Source organism: Narcine bancroftii, chromosome 13 (genome assembly GCF_036971445.1).
Source record: "Narcine bancroftii isolate sNarBan1 chromosome 13, sNarBan1.hap1, whole genome shotgun sequence".
Taxonomy (NCBI): domain Eukaryota; kingdom Metazoa; phylum Chordata; class Chondrichthyes; order Torpediniformes; family Narcinidae; genus Narcine; species Narcine bancroftii.
Window position 1 is genome coordinate 3,003,045 of NC_091481.1, and position 17,279 is coordinate 3,020,323.

Consider the following 17,279-nt stretch of genomic DNA (forward strand, 5'->3'; position numbering starts at 1 on the left):
CATTGAACAGTTACTGTACCTTCAGTGCTACCATTTACAATCAGAACATGGTTTGGTTCCAGCCAACTGTTTGTAAGTTGGAAATGAACAAAAACCTTTGTTATGGAAACGGCTGTGACAGGAGAGTGAGCAGGCGCAGGAGGAGTGTCTGCCAGCTGGCCTCACTGAGTTGGTGAGTGAAACTGCTCAACGTTCCCAGCGCTGCTCCCCCCCAGCTCCTGATTATTGCTGTCCTGGAGAAGGGGAGGAGGCACTCGAGCTTTCCCATTCCTGCCTGACATATACACCCCCTATCCATCCCTCCGGACTCCCAAGCATTCATTTGTATGTACAGGGTGCCCACAAGTGGACATTTGTAATTTGGAGAGGGCCTGTAGCTTGAGAAGTGTCATTATCTCAGCCCTGTCCTTGCCCAACCACTGAACCTCTGTAACCCTTTCATTTTGTGTGTTACAGGTATAACTATTCTTGATTAGTAAGGGTTATTGGGGAAGGTAGGAGAATGAGGTTGAGAGGAAAAGCACTCATTCGGCCTTGAGTTGAATGGTATCGCAGATGTGATGGCTTAATTCTACTCTGATGTCTTGAGGTCTAACAACTTGCTTCAGTGTATCAGATCATAAAATGAGAACTTTGTTCATTTTTAACCTCTGTGCATACAATAACCCAGTTATGAATGAAAATCTTTGTGATCTGAACCAAACAAAAACGATCACAATGGACAGTTTTTTTTTTAATTTGAGCTGTTTGTTCACAGGCTAAGGGTGTAAATCATAGTTGTTAAGCAGTTGCTTTGGACCTGACCAAACATTACATGTAACAAAGGGCTCAAGCCTGAAATGTTGGTTATATATCTTTGCCTCCTATGGACCCTACAGGATCTACTGAATTCTTCCGCACTTTTATGTATTTGCATAACAAGGGGAGGGCCTTCAAGCCCGCGATGCCTGCACCAAGCTTGACGTCAACTGAAACCAAATCTCTTCTGAATGTATGTGATCCATATCCCTCCATTGATGGCATATTTGTGTCTAGTCTATGCTATGCTCTCTGTCCTCAAAGAATTTGAATATAGTTTGAAAACCCTGGTAGAGAACAAAAAGAATTAAAATTGGTCCAGGTTGAGCTTTGGTATGGGTCAAAAGATCCTTGCCCAAGGCATCATGTTTCAGTTCAATTTGCTTGAAGACAGAAATTTAAATTTAGACATACAGCATGGTAACAGACCCTTTCTGCCCATGCTGCCCAATTAAATCCAATTAACTTGTCACCTCGTACTTTTGAATGGTGGGAGGAAACCAGAGCACCCAGAGGAAACCCACGCAGACACGAGGATAACGTACAAACTGCTTACCTACAGTGTTGGATTCGGTCTCTTTAACAGTCTTAAGCTAACCGTGCCACGGTTTGCAAAAGAAAACAAATGGAAGCTCTACTGTCTTATTAACAGGTTGCCTGATCCATTTCTCATGATCTCCATTCTTTCTGTGCAGTTTAAGATACTGAATGTGCCAATGAATTCGCAGCTTGCTGCCAACCACTGGAATCAGCAACAGGCTGAGCAGGAAGAAAGAATGCGCATGAAGAAGTTGACACTTGACATTAATGAGCGTCAGGAACAGGAAGACTACCAGGGTAAGCAAGAAACAACCTTGCAGATCTGAGAGTCTCGGAAGGTCAGCGTGAGCAGTTCCTTTGGTCGTCCACCATGCTCACTGCCCATCGCTGTTCCTCACCCTGGTGGGGCTGGCTCTGATCCTCCTGCATCTCTTCCCTGATGGAAGCAGCTGGAAGATGCTGTGTGCAGGGTGGAAGGGGTCCTCTGACCTGTCATAATATCTACCTACCCTACATATCTACCCTGTCAGGGCCTGTAAGACGTTTGTGAGTTCCAATGGAACTAGCTCTCACTTTTTTCTCAGCCCACCAAGTATAGGCTTAAATTGCAGCGGCTTAATCTTATCAACCTGTCCTTGTAAGACAGGAGCATTGGAAACTAGGTACAACACATTAGTAGTGTAAGAGGCTTTGAGATAGACACATAAATATGCAGGAAATCATTATTAAGTCTAAGTTTGAGTTTTAATCAGACCATGATTAGCCTGATACTGTACTTTCTGTACTGTACTGTAAGTTCTATCAGTCCACGTGTTTGGAACGTGGCAGGAAAATGGAGGATGCTGATGGTATCAGCTCCATTCTGACAGCACTAGACATCTGGTTTGAATCCAGGGAGCTGGAACTGTGGGGCAGGGGTACTGCAGATGACTTGAACTAGGGTACAATGAGCTTTCAAAGACCAAATGGTAAAGCTAAAACACAGCCTTGCTTTATCAGAAGGAGTGTGATTATGTTTTAACATCTAATAATGTTTAATGGCCTGGAAGATATCAGTGTAGTTCAGCACTTGCGAGTTGACTATTAATTCTGGTATGCCTTAAGTGACCGAACAGACTGGCCTATCTGTGCTGTGCAAGGGGGCTTCTTGAAGTTCTGAGCTGCAATCACCACCTTCTGCAGCACAACGATTACAGCAGTTGAAGCAGAGTGAAAGGAGGATTTAAACCAGTTTGTTAGAGTGAAGCTGCTTGAAACATGGTGTGAGCAATGGTGAATGGCAGCCATCTGCATGAAAGTAGTCATTTGGACAAGGTACTAGAAGCTGGGGCCTCTACCAACCAAGGAACTAAATCAAGCTTGACATGAGACAATAAACACACCTGAACTGAGCAGGAGATAAAAATGAAAAAGCAACCTGATCAAGTAAGAAGGACATAAAGTAGATTTTTAAAAAAACAAGACTGAGAGATTGTGAGAAACAGTTGCTTAAAGTTTTGAAATAAAAACTATTTGTAGTTTTGCCAACTAATTACAGTAACCATCCCCTCACCCCAAGTATCCAGTGCTGATGGGAATTTGTAGATGCTGTATAAGTGAATTTTATGGTGGCTTGAGATTATGTGTTCTGTGGATTTGATGAACAGACCACTCAGGGTGCCAATTTTAAACTTTCTTTTTCTTAACCTATTTATTTTCCGTGATTTTTTATTTTGCTGGTTGCTTGAATTCTAGATAACGAGGATTTTACTGTATTTTAAATTTTCGTTGCAGAGATGTTGCAGTCCCTGGCACAGCGGCCAGCTCAGGCAAACACCAATCGTGAGCGGCGACCTCGATACCAGCATCCTAAAGGAGCACCAAATGCTGATCTTATCTTCAAGACAGGGGGGAGGTAAGGGTTTTCCAACCCTCTGAGAACTCTGCGACTCTGGCATCTGCATCTCCTTGTCCCTTCACTCCATTAATGGCTGTCAATGCCTTCAGGTGTCCAGGCATCATACTCTGGAATTTTTTCCCTCCAAAACCTAACTCCCTCCCTCCCCTTAAGGTAGTCTTTTAAAACTCGTCTCTTTGGCCAGGCTTTTACTCTCCCAACCTAAACTCTTCCTTTGGCTGAACATTAATTTGTGGCTGATTACATATCTGGTGATTGCCTCAGGACATTTTAGATTGTTTGAGGCAAGTTGTTGCTGGATGTATTACCACCAAGAGGTCAGGGTGCAGGTTATTCTGCACATTTTCAACCTCTTTATTCTTGAGAGGATTGTGTTTTTTAAAAAAAAAATTCAGGATGATTGCTTAAAGGAGCAGTTGACTGACTTGAAAGACCAGGTACCCCTAATAAATCAGCATCTCAGGTCATCCATGACGCTTGTGCAGAAGTTATCTCAGTTGATGTCTGGATATCCATTGCTTTGTGGGCCCACGGTACTTTGTCTTTTGTGCATTTGCACCCACAGCAGTGAAAATGTAGCAACAGTAATCTGCCGGAGGAACCCGACGGCTCGAGTAGCATCAGTGGAAGAGATCAAATGGTCAACTATTCAGGCGGGAATCCTTCATCTGCACTCCAAGGCACAACTTTTTTTTCTCTCACTGGCACTGCTCGACCCACTGAGTTCCTCCAGCCGGTTGTTTGTTGCTCCAGATTCCAGCGCCTGCAGTCTCCTGTGCGTCTGCAGTGAATGTTACGAGACTGTAAAATTAAAGTTGTAAATCTGCCTGTTGTAAATCAGCTCTGTTTATTGGGAAAATGTAAAGTCCTAATCCACCATAAAAGTACAGGATATCTTATAAAGACCCATTGAAGACAGCAGTTTAAAAACTGATTCCTTTTAAAATACTTCCTTTATAACTATAAATTACATTTCTTTGTATTAAAATACAAAGGCAATAAAAACTAAAACGTGTGTAAACTAAGAAATTGTTTTGTAATGTTTGTTCATTACAAATCAAGTGGCATGGCTAAATTCTCTTAGATAATTTACCCCTTCCCTCAGACGATTCTTACTGTTCCAGTTTCACTTTTTGAATCGTATCATTCTTCGGCCGAAGATTGTGTTTGTGAAGTCAACTCCACGATCAATCGATTCCTTTTATGGGGGGGGTTTCTCATGGCTATGTCCACATTTGCAATCAAGTGGTTTGCCCCAACTTGGGGCACGATTGGGACCAGGGAACTTGGTTCTTCTCATCGATAGAGAGCTGCAGAGCTTGAGGTGCTTTAGAAACAAGAATGCTGGAAATCCTCTCCAGGCCAGACAGACACAGAATTATTCCTGGAAACGTACCAAAAAAAACCCAGCAGATGCTGCAATCTAGAGCAAAAGTCAATGTACTGGAAGGATTTGGGTTCCAGCCTAAAATATTGACCTTTCTTTTTCTCCCTCTGATGCTGCTTGACCCACTGAGTTCCTTCAGCAGATTGTGTTTAGCTTCAGATTCCAGCCTATGCATTCTCTAATTTGTCGACAGAATTTTTACTCCACAGTTGAAGTTCCTGTAGTTGGAGAAGGATCTTTTGGAAGGGTTAATCATGAAAGAGAGTAGTAAAATTGATCCCTGACAATTTTTAACAATGGTTCATACATTGAAGAATGTGATTGAGAAAATTATGAACTTTGCCAGACATTGTACAAAGAGTAATCAGTGTCGTGTTGCCAGAGCCTAACATAATGTGAAAGGGCAAGTGAGTTTTGAGAGACTAAGCAATGGAGTTATTACAAACATGAAAGTTGGCCATTTGGGCAAACACTGGAATGTGGATGTTGGGGATGGGACTAACGCAGGAGAGAAAATATTACTGGGGCAAAGAGAAGAGTTGCTTTGGAAGACGATGCATTGGTTTAATAAAGTCTCGTGCTGTGCAGTTTAATTAAAATATCAAAGAAAGCTTTAGATGCTGGGAATCTGAATCAGAGCAGGAAATGCTGCAAAAACTCAGCAGGTCAGGTAGTGTCCATGGAGAGAAACTGCTTGCGTCTTGGGTCAAAGACCTGTCGTCAGTGCAGCATAGTTTGGTGTGGAAGTCTAGTGTGGAGTTGCAGCAGTTTAACGCAAGACAATAAAACTTTAGAAGGTGACAAAGCCTCCTTATTTTGCAATTATTTTGACTGCGGTAAAAGTCATGGAGCATGTTACTTATTGTATCTTTGGGCCTGAGTGCATGACGTATCGGAGAAAGTTGCAACGGCTTCCATGTTATAATTGTTGGACAGAAGGAATATTACCTGGTATGATCTGCTCAGGGAAACGTCACACAGAATGTGCAGTGACAAACAAATCAGTGGGTCATGTATCAGTGGACATAAAAGAAATGGCCCTGAACCTTTCATCAAGACAGGGTGCAGAGGGGAATAGCAGGATAATGCGAACAGGGTGAGTGAGGGGTTGGTGAACCCAGGGAGAGGTGAAGGATGACTGACAAGCAGCTGATTAGTCGGTGTCTTTATAAAGGATTGGGGCCTGAAATGTCAATTATTTTTCTTTCTCCCACTGAAGCCTGCATCTGCAGTTTACTGTGTGTCTCCAGAATATGTAGCAGAATGGTTTAGAAACTGAGTTCAAGTTGTATTTATTCTGAAAAATAAATGTAAATTCAAAGATTCTGTTATTGAGAATAGTGGGGAATGTAGATTATAGATTTCAGACAAATTCCAATACCTGAACATCTCTAACAGTAATTATTGACTAAGTAATCGACTGTGATTAAATCAATCCCGATAAGGTCCATTAAAAATCAATATGACCATTCTTAACTGTATCTGTTTCAAGTTTGGCACCGAACCCCAACTGGAATTTCACCTCTATTGGAATAGCAGCTTCAGCAAATGCAATGATACTTAGTGGAGCTGAACGTGGTTGGAAATGATTTGTGCCAAAATGTCAAACAATAATAAGTGTCACATATTAATGTTAAAGTACTGGGGGTGGGGGAGGGGGGAGAAGCATGGGTCATTTAGTTTTGGCCTAATTAGAGAGAGAGAGCTTCTGGGGTACAGAAAAGGATGAAATTTGTGAGACACTTAAACGCCTTGAGCACAACTTGCATCTCTTCTAATCCTCAGATTCACACCAGGCCGCTCAATCCATTACAGCAGCCTGTATAGAAATCATAATTACAGACTTTTAGTGAATTGCCCACATTTAAGGAGAAACCACTCGTAAACAGAAACCACACTGTTGCCTTTGATCAGATTGTTTCCTCCATGTCTGCAGCATTTCACTCACCTCCCCATCTGCAGTATTTTCACATCTCCCTCCCCTACTTGTGTCAATGGTTGATACAATATTTACCATTGCCAAGTCATAACTAGGATTAGCAGTATGGTTGATTAAATAGAATTTAATTGGTTACATTAGGTTACCATAAATTCTTTGGTGTGAAAGTCATTCAATGAAGTATTTTTGGAGAAGAAATTAAAAACTATAAAACTTCCTATCTGCTCTCTGTTGTTGAAACAGGTTAAACCCATGTGTAAAGACAGTGGCAACATGTCAGCATTTCTATAAACCAGAGGACAATATCCAGATATGAACGGTCCATTATGCCACAGTGTTGTGAATGTTGCAGGTCTGTGGATAATCTGAGCCACAAGTTGACTCTGTTGTTTCTATGTTCGTATAACTTGTGCATCCACAGCCTAGATCCCTTCAAAGGAGAGGTTGGGTGGCTTTCTCTGAAATGTTGGAGGCTGAGAGGAGACCTAATAGAAGTTCATAAAATTAATGAGCGACATTGTGAGACGGTCCAAATCCTTTTTCCCTGCCAGAGTCAAAAGGACAACTTCTGGAGGCATACGTTTATGGTGTGGGGGAGTAGGAAGTGTTTAAGATAGTTACGTGGGATACTTTTTCTTCTCCACTGGAGGGTGCCCAAGGGTAGTGTGCTGGAAGCGGGTATAATCGATGGACACACAGATATAGGGCAATTGAGGAATAATGGATCCTGTTCAAGTAGCAGAGCTTTACTTTAAATTGAACCTCCTGTTTGGTGCAGACATGATGAGCCAAAGAGTCTGTTCCTTTGTTGTACTGTTCGACGTCTTTATGATGCATACATTTAACCAATCCCTGAAATTGTGGACACAAACCATCTCATTGTACAATCTACACAGCTCTTTTAACACAGGTGAAGTTAGCCAGCATGAATAAATAACATTGTTTAAGAAGCTAGAACTGTACTGTATACGAATAATTCAGATTTTAGAGAGACTCATTTGGATAAATGGCCTTCAGTGGATGTTATGCATGTATTTTTTCAAAATGCTTGTAAGGGATTTATGAAATTAGATATTAAGGAGGATGTAGCTAAAGGAAAACTAAGCTTTGGTAAAGAAAGTCAAAGTGTACACAGTTGACAAAATGAACAAAGCTTTTCTTGTCATGATCTATCTTGTAGGAATGCGTAAGTTGTGATACTGAAATTTGAAAACTTAACATGCTTGAGGTAGAAAGGAGTGGCAGACGCAGTAAAGTTTTGTATTGTGGGGAAGAGGAACAAAAATGTTCAGCAAAATGTCAAAAACTTCATGGAGTGGAGAACGATCTATGATTTGTCCTCACAGACCCACAAGGCTAATTTTACACAAGAGGGGATTGAAGGATATGAGGATTGGATCAGAAAGTGGATTTACAGAACGTGGTCAACTATAATCTTATTGATCAATAGAGATGTTTCCGACAGCTGAATAACTTCCATTTTATGGTAGTTTTATGATCTCCATGTGAAGTAGTTGTGATGTGCATGTGTTGCAAATGGTTGACTTCCTTTCTAGAGATTAATTTTCAAGTTCCAATTTCTCCAGCATCTTGCGCTGTGATCCAAATCTGGATTAACTTTGTACAGAAGCAGGGATAGTCTCCTTGGAGGGGACCCTGGAGTCGGTCAGAGCTAGAGAACATTTGTGAAGCAGCAAAACTTTGTTAAGATGGGGACGCCAAAGCAATATGTGGGAGGGAGAGGTTGCTTCAGTGAGTCCTTCGCAGAATTCTTTTCAAAGCACTCCCAGCAGATCTTGCCCTCCAGATGGGGTGGCATCTCCATCACTGCTGACCTCCGGTGAAAGTCCACTTGCGAGCCACCATGGGTCGACTGCACTTCAGAACCAGGCTGGCTAACCCAGCACTGATGAGCTCCATCCCATGGACTACACACCATTCTAGGACATCCTCAGAGTCGGTCTTGTCTACTTGGAGAGAAGCCTCCTCATCTTCAGCACTAACTTGGGAAGGAGGGTTGGAAAGTACCTTGGACAGACAGGCAATCGGTTCGGCATTCTTGCCAATAACTTTCAGCTGAAGCCTTTTGCAAAACCTCTGGAGCTCAGGTCTTGTCATCAAGGACTGATCAGAAATATTACTCACTGCATCAGTCATACAGTAAGAAGCTGCCATACTTCATAATTCTATTGCCTCAATTTAGGGCAGGAAACAGTCAGTCTAACCCAAATGTTACACGTCAATATAATTTTCTTGTGAACTTTGAGCTCAAAAGTAATGGGAAATGCACAAGCACTCTGGGCACAACTTTTCACATATTCTGGACCCCAGTCTCATTCCTGGCTGTGTAGCTAGTCCACACCGGACCCACCCCAACTCTTCAACTCCAGCTGCACCAGCCCCCTGGATCCCCTGGCTCACACTCTAGACCTCCTCAACTTCAGCCACACTGGACCCCACCCCACCCCCTTGGCTCCAGCTGCACCAGCCCCATGGACCACCTGGCTCACACCCCAGACCCCATCCTCTTGACTCCTTGGCTCCATCCCTTAAACCTCTGGCTCACACTCTGGACTAACAACTAGTCAGATTCCAGACCATAAGGATTTACAAACAATCGGATGCAGGATTATTAGAGTTTATTGGTCAACGATGTTTACTTGTTAAGGAATGTTGTTCAGACAGTTTGCTAACACAACTAAAACAAAATTTACCTTGAGTTTAAAAATGGTCACTGGTTCATTTCTCAACCATTAACCAATGCTTGGTCTTGACGTTTTTCAACAAACATTCTGTGTATTTCTCGTGTGTTCTGCTTATCTTCTTGCTCTGAGATCAATGATATTCTTATCGAAAATGACTATCTCAAGAGCACAATCTTCCCACTGTTTGGGAAATGGATGATTATGGTTATACAACCTTAATCAAATGGTTGCAACTCTGACCTTTGCTACTAGATCAAAAAGCCTTTAAATTTTTTTTTTAATTGTAGGTTTTAATGCCCTTTCAACCTTAACATGGATTCTGAATTAAATTTGGTGCACGTGAATTGTTTAAGTTATGTTCATTTGTCCGCGCAAAATGTGAAATACTCAGTTTATAAAACGAACAAAGGCAGTCATGAACGAGGATTATTTTTTCCATTCTAAATGTGCACTTAGGGAACTATTTTCATTAGTTGGTGAATTGTTATTGTCCTGTTGTGAAATTAGTTTACATGCCATTGGAGGAATGTTAGGGTAGGAAGTATTTCCCCCCCCCACCCCATTCCTCCTGTCAAGTTCTAAATGTTGTGTGAAATTGAACCTTGCCAAATAAGTTGTGAATTCAACTTCAGACTTGATCCGATAAATAGATTACCACCTAAATGTTTTGATTCCAGAAGGTGAGCATTACAAATTTCACAGCAACTTTTAAATATCTGTAAATGGATTTATAAATAAGCAAGAATATTACTTCTCACCTCTTGTACCTGTCTTCCATGGAAAATCTTCATTTAATTCTGTTTTACTCCATGTTTTTCAGTTCAGCCTGGTGTGTAAATCTATTTTTGGTCAGTGTCTGAAAGCAGTTTCTCAGTACTTGTAAAAACGTAATGTAAATCTTTGTAACTTAGGAAATGCTAAAGAGTTAAGTGAAGCTAATACAAGTATTCAGACAATATGTCTATTTATTTAACTACTTTTGCACAATTTTTCTGCCTAATTCACTGGTTAGTAGAATGGGAAACTGCTGTAATAAAGTGGTGCAGAGTTTGTTTATCATGTCTGTTTAAAAATTAATTCGATAAAAGGTTGTCTTGTATTGGCTTCTGAAATGGATTTCGTGTAGTTTATATTGTGCATGTGTTATGTTGCTGCCCAGGTCCTAATATTTTGGGAAATGTGTAGCATCAGGGCTGAGTTTAATGTATTTAAAATTCGAAAGAAAAGCTTGCATCATGCCCAATTTTTGAAAAAAAACTGTGATAGATTCCTGAGGTGAACCAGATATTTTACATAAATTGAATCAAATTATTCCACTTTCTCATGCTGCATCTAATCTGTGATTAAAATGGGAATCTAGCTGGTTTATTGTACTAAATTTTGCAAAGACTATAATTATTGCTTGCATTGTGGTTGCTGTAAATGGTGCCAAGATGGCAAGAAAATCCATGATTGTGCTTCAGAATGAGAAACATTCAAATGACAACCTTTATCCATCCAGTGAAAAGCATGGGGAAAGATTCAATAGTCATGAATAAAATCTTGATTAGATTTGTGCTGCTTGTTGGAATTTTTCCCTTCTTCCTATCCCCTTCTCATAGACATATTTTAATCATTATATCTGCACACTTTGACCACAATTTATTTTGTGAATTGTTTTTAAATTTAAAAGCCAGCTGAGGTTTGTTTCTTCAATAAATTAATCTTTGCACAAGTTTATAGTAAATTTAGTTCAGTTATTTTAACAAATTAATAGGCCCTCCTTTGGTGCATATTGCCCACAATTGTACAGCAGATCCTGTTGTGTGCTTGGCACAATGGACCAGCTAAAGAATAACAAGATTTATGTCAATACTGTCAACTTATCATCATGAACTGTAATGTAGGTGCTACCACCTTGCTTGAGTACTTCGATACACAGGAGCACCTTCGACTAACCATTCCTTTATCACATTAGCTTCTCAGGTCAGATACTATTTATTGTCATGTAATAAAACAGAAGGTCAAAGAAAAAGAAACAAAAGATTTGCCTCCAGCGCTCCCGCAGCCTCTGCAGCTGCACAAGTTCAAACCATCGGCCACCCGAGCCCAGACCCAAATCTTCATCATGTTGAAGAAGCCTTCAGCATCCAGGGCACTTTGGGTGCCCTCTTGAATCCTGGTTCTCATGAACCAGTCTCCAGCAGGCCCACAGCCTGATGTGAGTCCATGAATTCCTTTTGCCTAATATTGATTAAGTCATTTAGCCTCAAATGCGTGCTCAATATGTGTAAAAGATGTCATTACAGTGTTAATAAATTAAAGTGATATTCAGTGAGTTCCCAAGATCTTTAGAGTAGAAAGTTTTAAAGTTCCCACAAGCACGTGTAATCTTTAGGTACCATTAAGTTTTAAAACTGGCTAAATAAAATATTATAATTGAATTAATCTCATTTATTGGAACATAGATAGCAGAACTGACTATATTGGGTGGGTTTGCTGCCTGTATCCATGGCTGCATTGGGAATGAATCATTCAACAGGTTGAGCATATGAGCTCATCACTTTGTTTGACCTGAGCATTGACAATTTCTATTTGATTTTCAGCACCAGAAGGAATGATTTCAATTTTTGGGCTAAAGTTGATTATATTTTAGTTAGAAGGTGTGACTTGGGAAATTATTTCCTCAGGAATAAGTCAATGTATTTTTTATTTTCCTGTCTGCTCCATTGCTTTGCATGACCACAGTCTCAGCGATGCAGCTCATCGAGTTACTGCCTCACCGCACTGCAGGGTTGGGTTCAATCCTGACTTTGGATGATGTTTGTGTGGAGTTTGCATGTTCTTCCTCTAACCAGTGGGGTTCCTCCCAAAGTCGGTTGATTAATTGCCCGCTATAAATTGCCCCCCCCCCCCCCCACAGGGTGTAGCTGGATTGTGGAATTTTGTGAGAGGGATAGGGTGCAGTTGAGGGGAGGACCACAATGGGGTTTTGTGCAAGTGCTTTGGTGCTCAGTACAGTGAAGGTCTCCGTTCACCGCCAGTACCACAGGTGCTGTATGCTGCCAAATGACTTTCTGTACCATTGTGATCAGCAGTGGTTGAGACGAGGAATGTGCTTTAATTCAGTTTTGTAGTAAGCATTGTCCTTACAATGAGAAGGAGAGCCCACATGACCAAGAAGCTCAGGCACAACCTGCAGGAAGTGGAATTTTGTACAGGATGTCCAAATGAATTGTAATGGTGAAACTTCGCCGTTCTTACTAATGGAAATTTATTTCCTGTCCATCTTTGTTTCTGGGTAGCTAATGCTGTGGTAAGATGTTGGAAGAAAGCTGTATTGTGGGATGATTTTGCAATGGCATGCTGTACATTGCATTGACTGGTATCTCAGTCCATTCCAAATATCCCTTCTGTCAGTAATGCCTCCCAGATAATTACAGGGTAACTTTTCATGTTGTCACTGACTGCCTGATTATTCTTCCCGGCCTACCCCATCTGTGGAGTCTAAGACACCAGTGGTTCCTTGATGGATTGACAGGTTTGATCCCCAGGGGAGAATTCAAGCTTGGAACCACAGTTTGTGAGCAGAAAGGTATTGTTACTTGTGGCCCATGTTGTGACTGAAGATTTTAGAGGAGGTGAGGCAAAGATGTGAGGGTTGGCCAGTCATCTGTCCTTTGTGTTACTGAATGGTTGAATCTGGAGGGAGTAGAGAATGTGGGAGAATAAAAATAAAATTATTGTAGAATTGGTGCAAATGGGTAGTTGGTGGTCATTGTGAACTGAGTAGGCCGAACAGCCTTGGTGGTCATTGTGGACTTAGTAGGCCGAACAGCCTGTTTCAATACGGTACATTTCTCACCTAATTGATCCAGGCTCCTTATGGTCCCCTTCGTCACTTCTCTAGGGCTTCAGTTATTCTTGATAGAAGTTTATAAAATTGAGAGGCATTGATTCGGTTGATGATATTTTTCCTAGGGTAAAAAAAAAATATATATATACACTAGAGGACGTGCGTTTAAGGTGAGGGGAGAAAGCTTAAAGGGGATTTGCACAGAGTGGTAGGTGCTTGGACAAGTTGCCTGGGGAGGTGGTGGAAGCAGATACAACAGTATTTAAGAATTTTCCAGGGAGGCCTGAGAATGCAGAGGGATGCGGATCCTGTGCAGGCAGTAGAGTTTTTCTTTAATTTGGGCATTAGCACGTTCCTGTGCTTTACTGCTCCGTGTTGTATACTTCCACCAAAGGAATGTTGGTTGCCATCTGTCCAGGTGTGCACAGTTAGGTGCAGAATCGGGATAAATTCCAGGTCTGGCAAGTGATGTTCACTGTAGTTACACAGATTCATGCAGCCAGAACTGTGTAAGAAATTGACAGGACAACATCCATGCAATTTGCTCTTCCAAATAAAACGTGTGGAAGTGCTGGGAGGGGAAAGAGGACATTGGAACAGAGAACCAAGTAATGATCTGTCATTTGTTTCGGGGAATACATTTTTGAATTTTGTCATATCAGTACTTTATTGATCTTTTTTATCATTTACAGGCGACGTTGATGTTAGTGACAGGTGGCTTTGACTTGCCCTCATTGTCTCTGATATCAAAGGTATCTGAGTCTTCCCATCGAGAGCAGTGGACACACCTCACCACGGCTGTCTAGAGATCAACACGTGCCTGGTACGAGCCAGGTCTTGGGCAGACATTTCAGCCTCCAACAATAGCGCAGAGTGGCTGGCAGGCTAAACAAAACAAGACAATTGTTAATGCGTCTACAGGAGCATTCCTAAGTGTTAATTCTTGTACACCTTTTTGCACCTTTTTTTAGAATGAGAGTGGAAGGTGAGGTGGCCTGTGTCAGTAAGTAGTAAAAACAGCAACAAAAATGGGACCCTTTAATTTAGAATGAGAATATTGCGAGTCAAAGCTGTTTGGCTTTGTTCATCTAAATCTTCTGAATTTTTATTTTCTGTAAAAATCAGTATAAAGATGTTGAAATCTGATAAAAGAGCAGAAGAAAAGGAGGAAAGTTTATTCATTTTGATGAATAGAGAGTACAAATCATTCATAAGGGCCAAGCAGCAGCAATTTTTTTCTGAGGGGGTGGGGAGGGGTTTAAAAACTGGAGAATAAAACCACTGGAGGTTTCAATAAGAGCAGGGCCTCTGGGTCATGGGATTAATGATCGCTGAGCTGAAGTTTACCAGATCCTCATTCGTTTCTGGACACTTCTTGACATCAATTATTTCTGCCCCCATTTTGGTTTGAGAGATATCCAAAACTAAAATCCCAGATTTGCCAAAACGTAAAGCAATGTTAAGTCTACCTTAGCAGTTGCTATAATCCAAAACGATTGGCAGCAAAAAACTGGTGTTAGAGGGCAAGTTCTGTATTTGAATTCAGGTTTTTGAATTTTTCACTGGTTTGTGAACCTGCTTTTTTCCATTCTTTGGCAGCACAGATGAAGTAATGAAAGGCTTACTGGGTTTTGAAATTTTAATTGCCATCTTGGTGAGCACCATCACAGCTGTCAGCAAAACCACTTGCTTAAATGTGTTATTTTGAAGGTATGGATGTGTGCGTCCTGAATGTCTTTTTTTTTTAGCAATTTGCAATAATTCTGTCGTTTTCTGTTTGAAGTACTTCCATGTACAAAACCTTGCAGGAGCTAAGTACAGACATGTATGTTTGGCTAGACAAGACTGCATGGTCTAATTCGTGAGTTGCTAAACCTTTTGGCTGTTGCCATTCTTGCAGTAAAAAAGAAAGTTGTTGACCTCAATGAGTTTCTGCTCAGACTCTTTGTGCACTCCACGTATCGTGGAACGACGGGGAGAACGGAAAGTTATTGGTAACATCTGCAAGTGCGCTGGAGGAAATTTTAGTCACTCTGATTTCATTCTGAATTGCCCTTGATGGTCAATAAACTTGGACCCATTGGATTGATGTGTGTCCCCCTCCAAATAAAAGTGTGTACACAAAGTGCTTGCGCCCGAAATGTGCGGAAGTCATTTGCTGTAATACCTTGCACTGACTGTTTCAGCAGTTTCCTGCAGATTGCAGGTTCAGATGAATATAAAAGCACAGCCAAGATGGTGTTCAAGCCTGTACATCGCATGATCGGGGTTGGCAGAGCAGTTTCCGTTCTAATGACAGGCTTCAGAAGTTTGCAGAACCATTATGCATCCTAAAACCTTTGGGTGCAAAATAAATGACCAGAAGAGTTCTTGGTGAGGTTTTGCATACAGAACTAAATTCAGCTCAGAGTGTTGGGATAAAAGTCTCCTTTGTCAGCTTTTGGCTCCATCTGGAAGTATTCCAACTATCCAGAAGTCTGTCCAAAATAAACAAGGGATTTCAGACAGGTAAGGTTTGTTGTTGGATACAGAATCCTAACTTTCTGCCTACATATGGACACATTTTAAAAGTCCTCGCTAGCAGTAGTTAGGCACAGAGCTCCTTTAAAGATCATCAAAGTAGCTCAGCAAGTGACCCGACCCTGGTAAGTTTCTGAACTGGAGCCCAATCTGTTTGTTGTTGTTTCAAAAATTCCAATGATGTCAGTGAGCCAGTCTAGTGTGTTCATCATCACCCATTGTCTAGTATGATGGAAAAAGTTCACCAAGTTCTCGTTTTCCACCGTTAGCACTGAGGCAACTGCTACCTGACAATCCAAGGCAATCTCTGCTGGGTTTTAGACAGCTGATAACGCTGGATAATGAAGACTTTGCTTCCTGAACACAATTGGGTGTATTTTATGGATTTTGGGCTGCTGACCACAAAACTTTCCTATCATATTCAGTCTTTTAGATATAACCTATTTTTGTGATTTCCTGTCATATTTTAAGTCGGCTTCAAGCATACAAAACCTTAAAGTGTAACATGTTATTGAAAATTCATTTTCTGCATTCGCACCTGGACGTCTTCCCTGCTGATCTTGGTGCCGTCAGTGATGAACACGGGGAAAGCTTTCACCGGGACATTGCGACCACGGAAGAGCAACTGGAATCCATCAATGCTGGCCGACTATTGTTGGACGCTGACACGAGAGGCATCAGATGCTGAGTACAAATGAAAATCAGCGGCAAAAATGTTTTAGGTCAGTTGAACTAACGCAACGTGTCAACGTCATTATGTGATTCCACATGCTAAATTCAATAAAAGTTAATTTAATGTTTCTCCAACTTCATACATGATACCGCAAATCTGAAATTATCTTTTGTGTTCAGCTTGAAGTGGTCTATCATAATCCCCAATTTTATTTCAGGAAGCAAACCTTTTGGGAAAAACCTTGTTTTCCAGTGTTATGTGTTTGGGATTTGAGTCCATGCCATGTGGTGGCAGGTACTGGGAGTACGCACCAGTGGGGCTTCCTGCTGCCTTGGCTTGAGCGACTCAGGTTTCTATCCTGATCTCCCGATCTGCACATGTTCTCACTGTGAAACCCCCCACCCCCCAAGAGTTTCCCCGGGATCTCCAGTTTCTTCCAAAAAATGCACGGGTCGTTAGGTTAATACACTGCTGTAAATTGCCCCAAGTAATAGTGAGAGGTAGAACTTGGGGGAGGGAGTTGTAGCAAATATGGGGAAAATAAAATGGAACTCGTGAGGGACTGGTGTGAATTGGCAGTTGATGAGGATGCACAAGGTTGTGGGCCTGTTTCTGATTGTATAACTCTAGGACAATGGCCATCCTGTTTAATGATTTGTTGTTAAATGGATTTTAAATATGCATGATTTCTTTATTGTCATGTAACAGTACAAAGCACGAAATTGCCTTCTGCCTGCTGTAAGGCAGTTGCCATTAGTGTTGTCTGGTGCCCCTTACAATCAGAGAAAGAGAAGCAAAGAAAGTTCCTCAGAGACACTGAGTGTCCGTGGATTCACCTCCCGCAGCATCCTGTTGATCCATCAGCCGCATGAGCTCCAGATCTAAACCTCTGATACAATAAGGAAATCTTCAGTGCCCCTTGGGAACCCTCAGCTCCAATACCTGATTCCTGTGAGCCTTTCTCCAGCAGCCCATGTGCTCCCTC

The 17,279-nt window shown here is 41.5% G+C and overlaps 1 protein-coding gene across 12 annotated transcripts in view; it reads left to right on the forward strand.

Annotated features, from left to right (window-relative positions):
* Window positions 1–17,279, forward strand: part of upf2 (UPF2 regulator of nonsense mediated mRNA decay) — a 97,855-nt gene that overhangs the window by 60,596 nt on the left and 19,980 nt on the right. For 5 of the 12 annotated variants that reach the window (XM_069908470.1, XM_069908469.1, XM_069908471.1 and 2 more), the window contains 3 exons: window positions 1,494–1,635; window positions 3,112–3,232; window positions 16,195–16,431. In XM_069908470.1, coding sequence (XP_069764571.1) covers window positions 1,494–1,635; window positions 3,112–3,232; window positions 16,195–16,309 — 378 coding nt within the window. In that variant the 3' untranslated portion in view covers window positions 16,310–16,431. The other 7 variants (XR_011347981.1, XM_069908474.1, XM_069908477.1 and 4 more) reach the window with 6 other exon arrangements.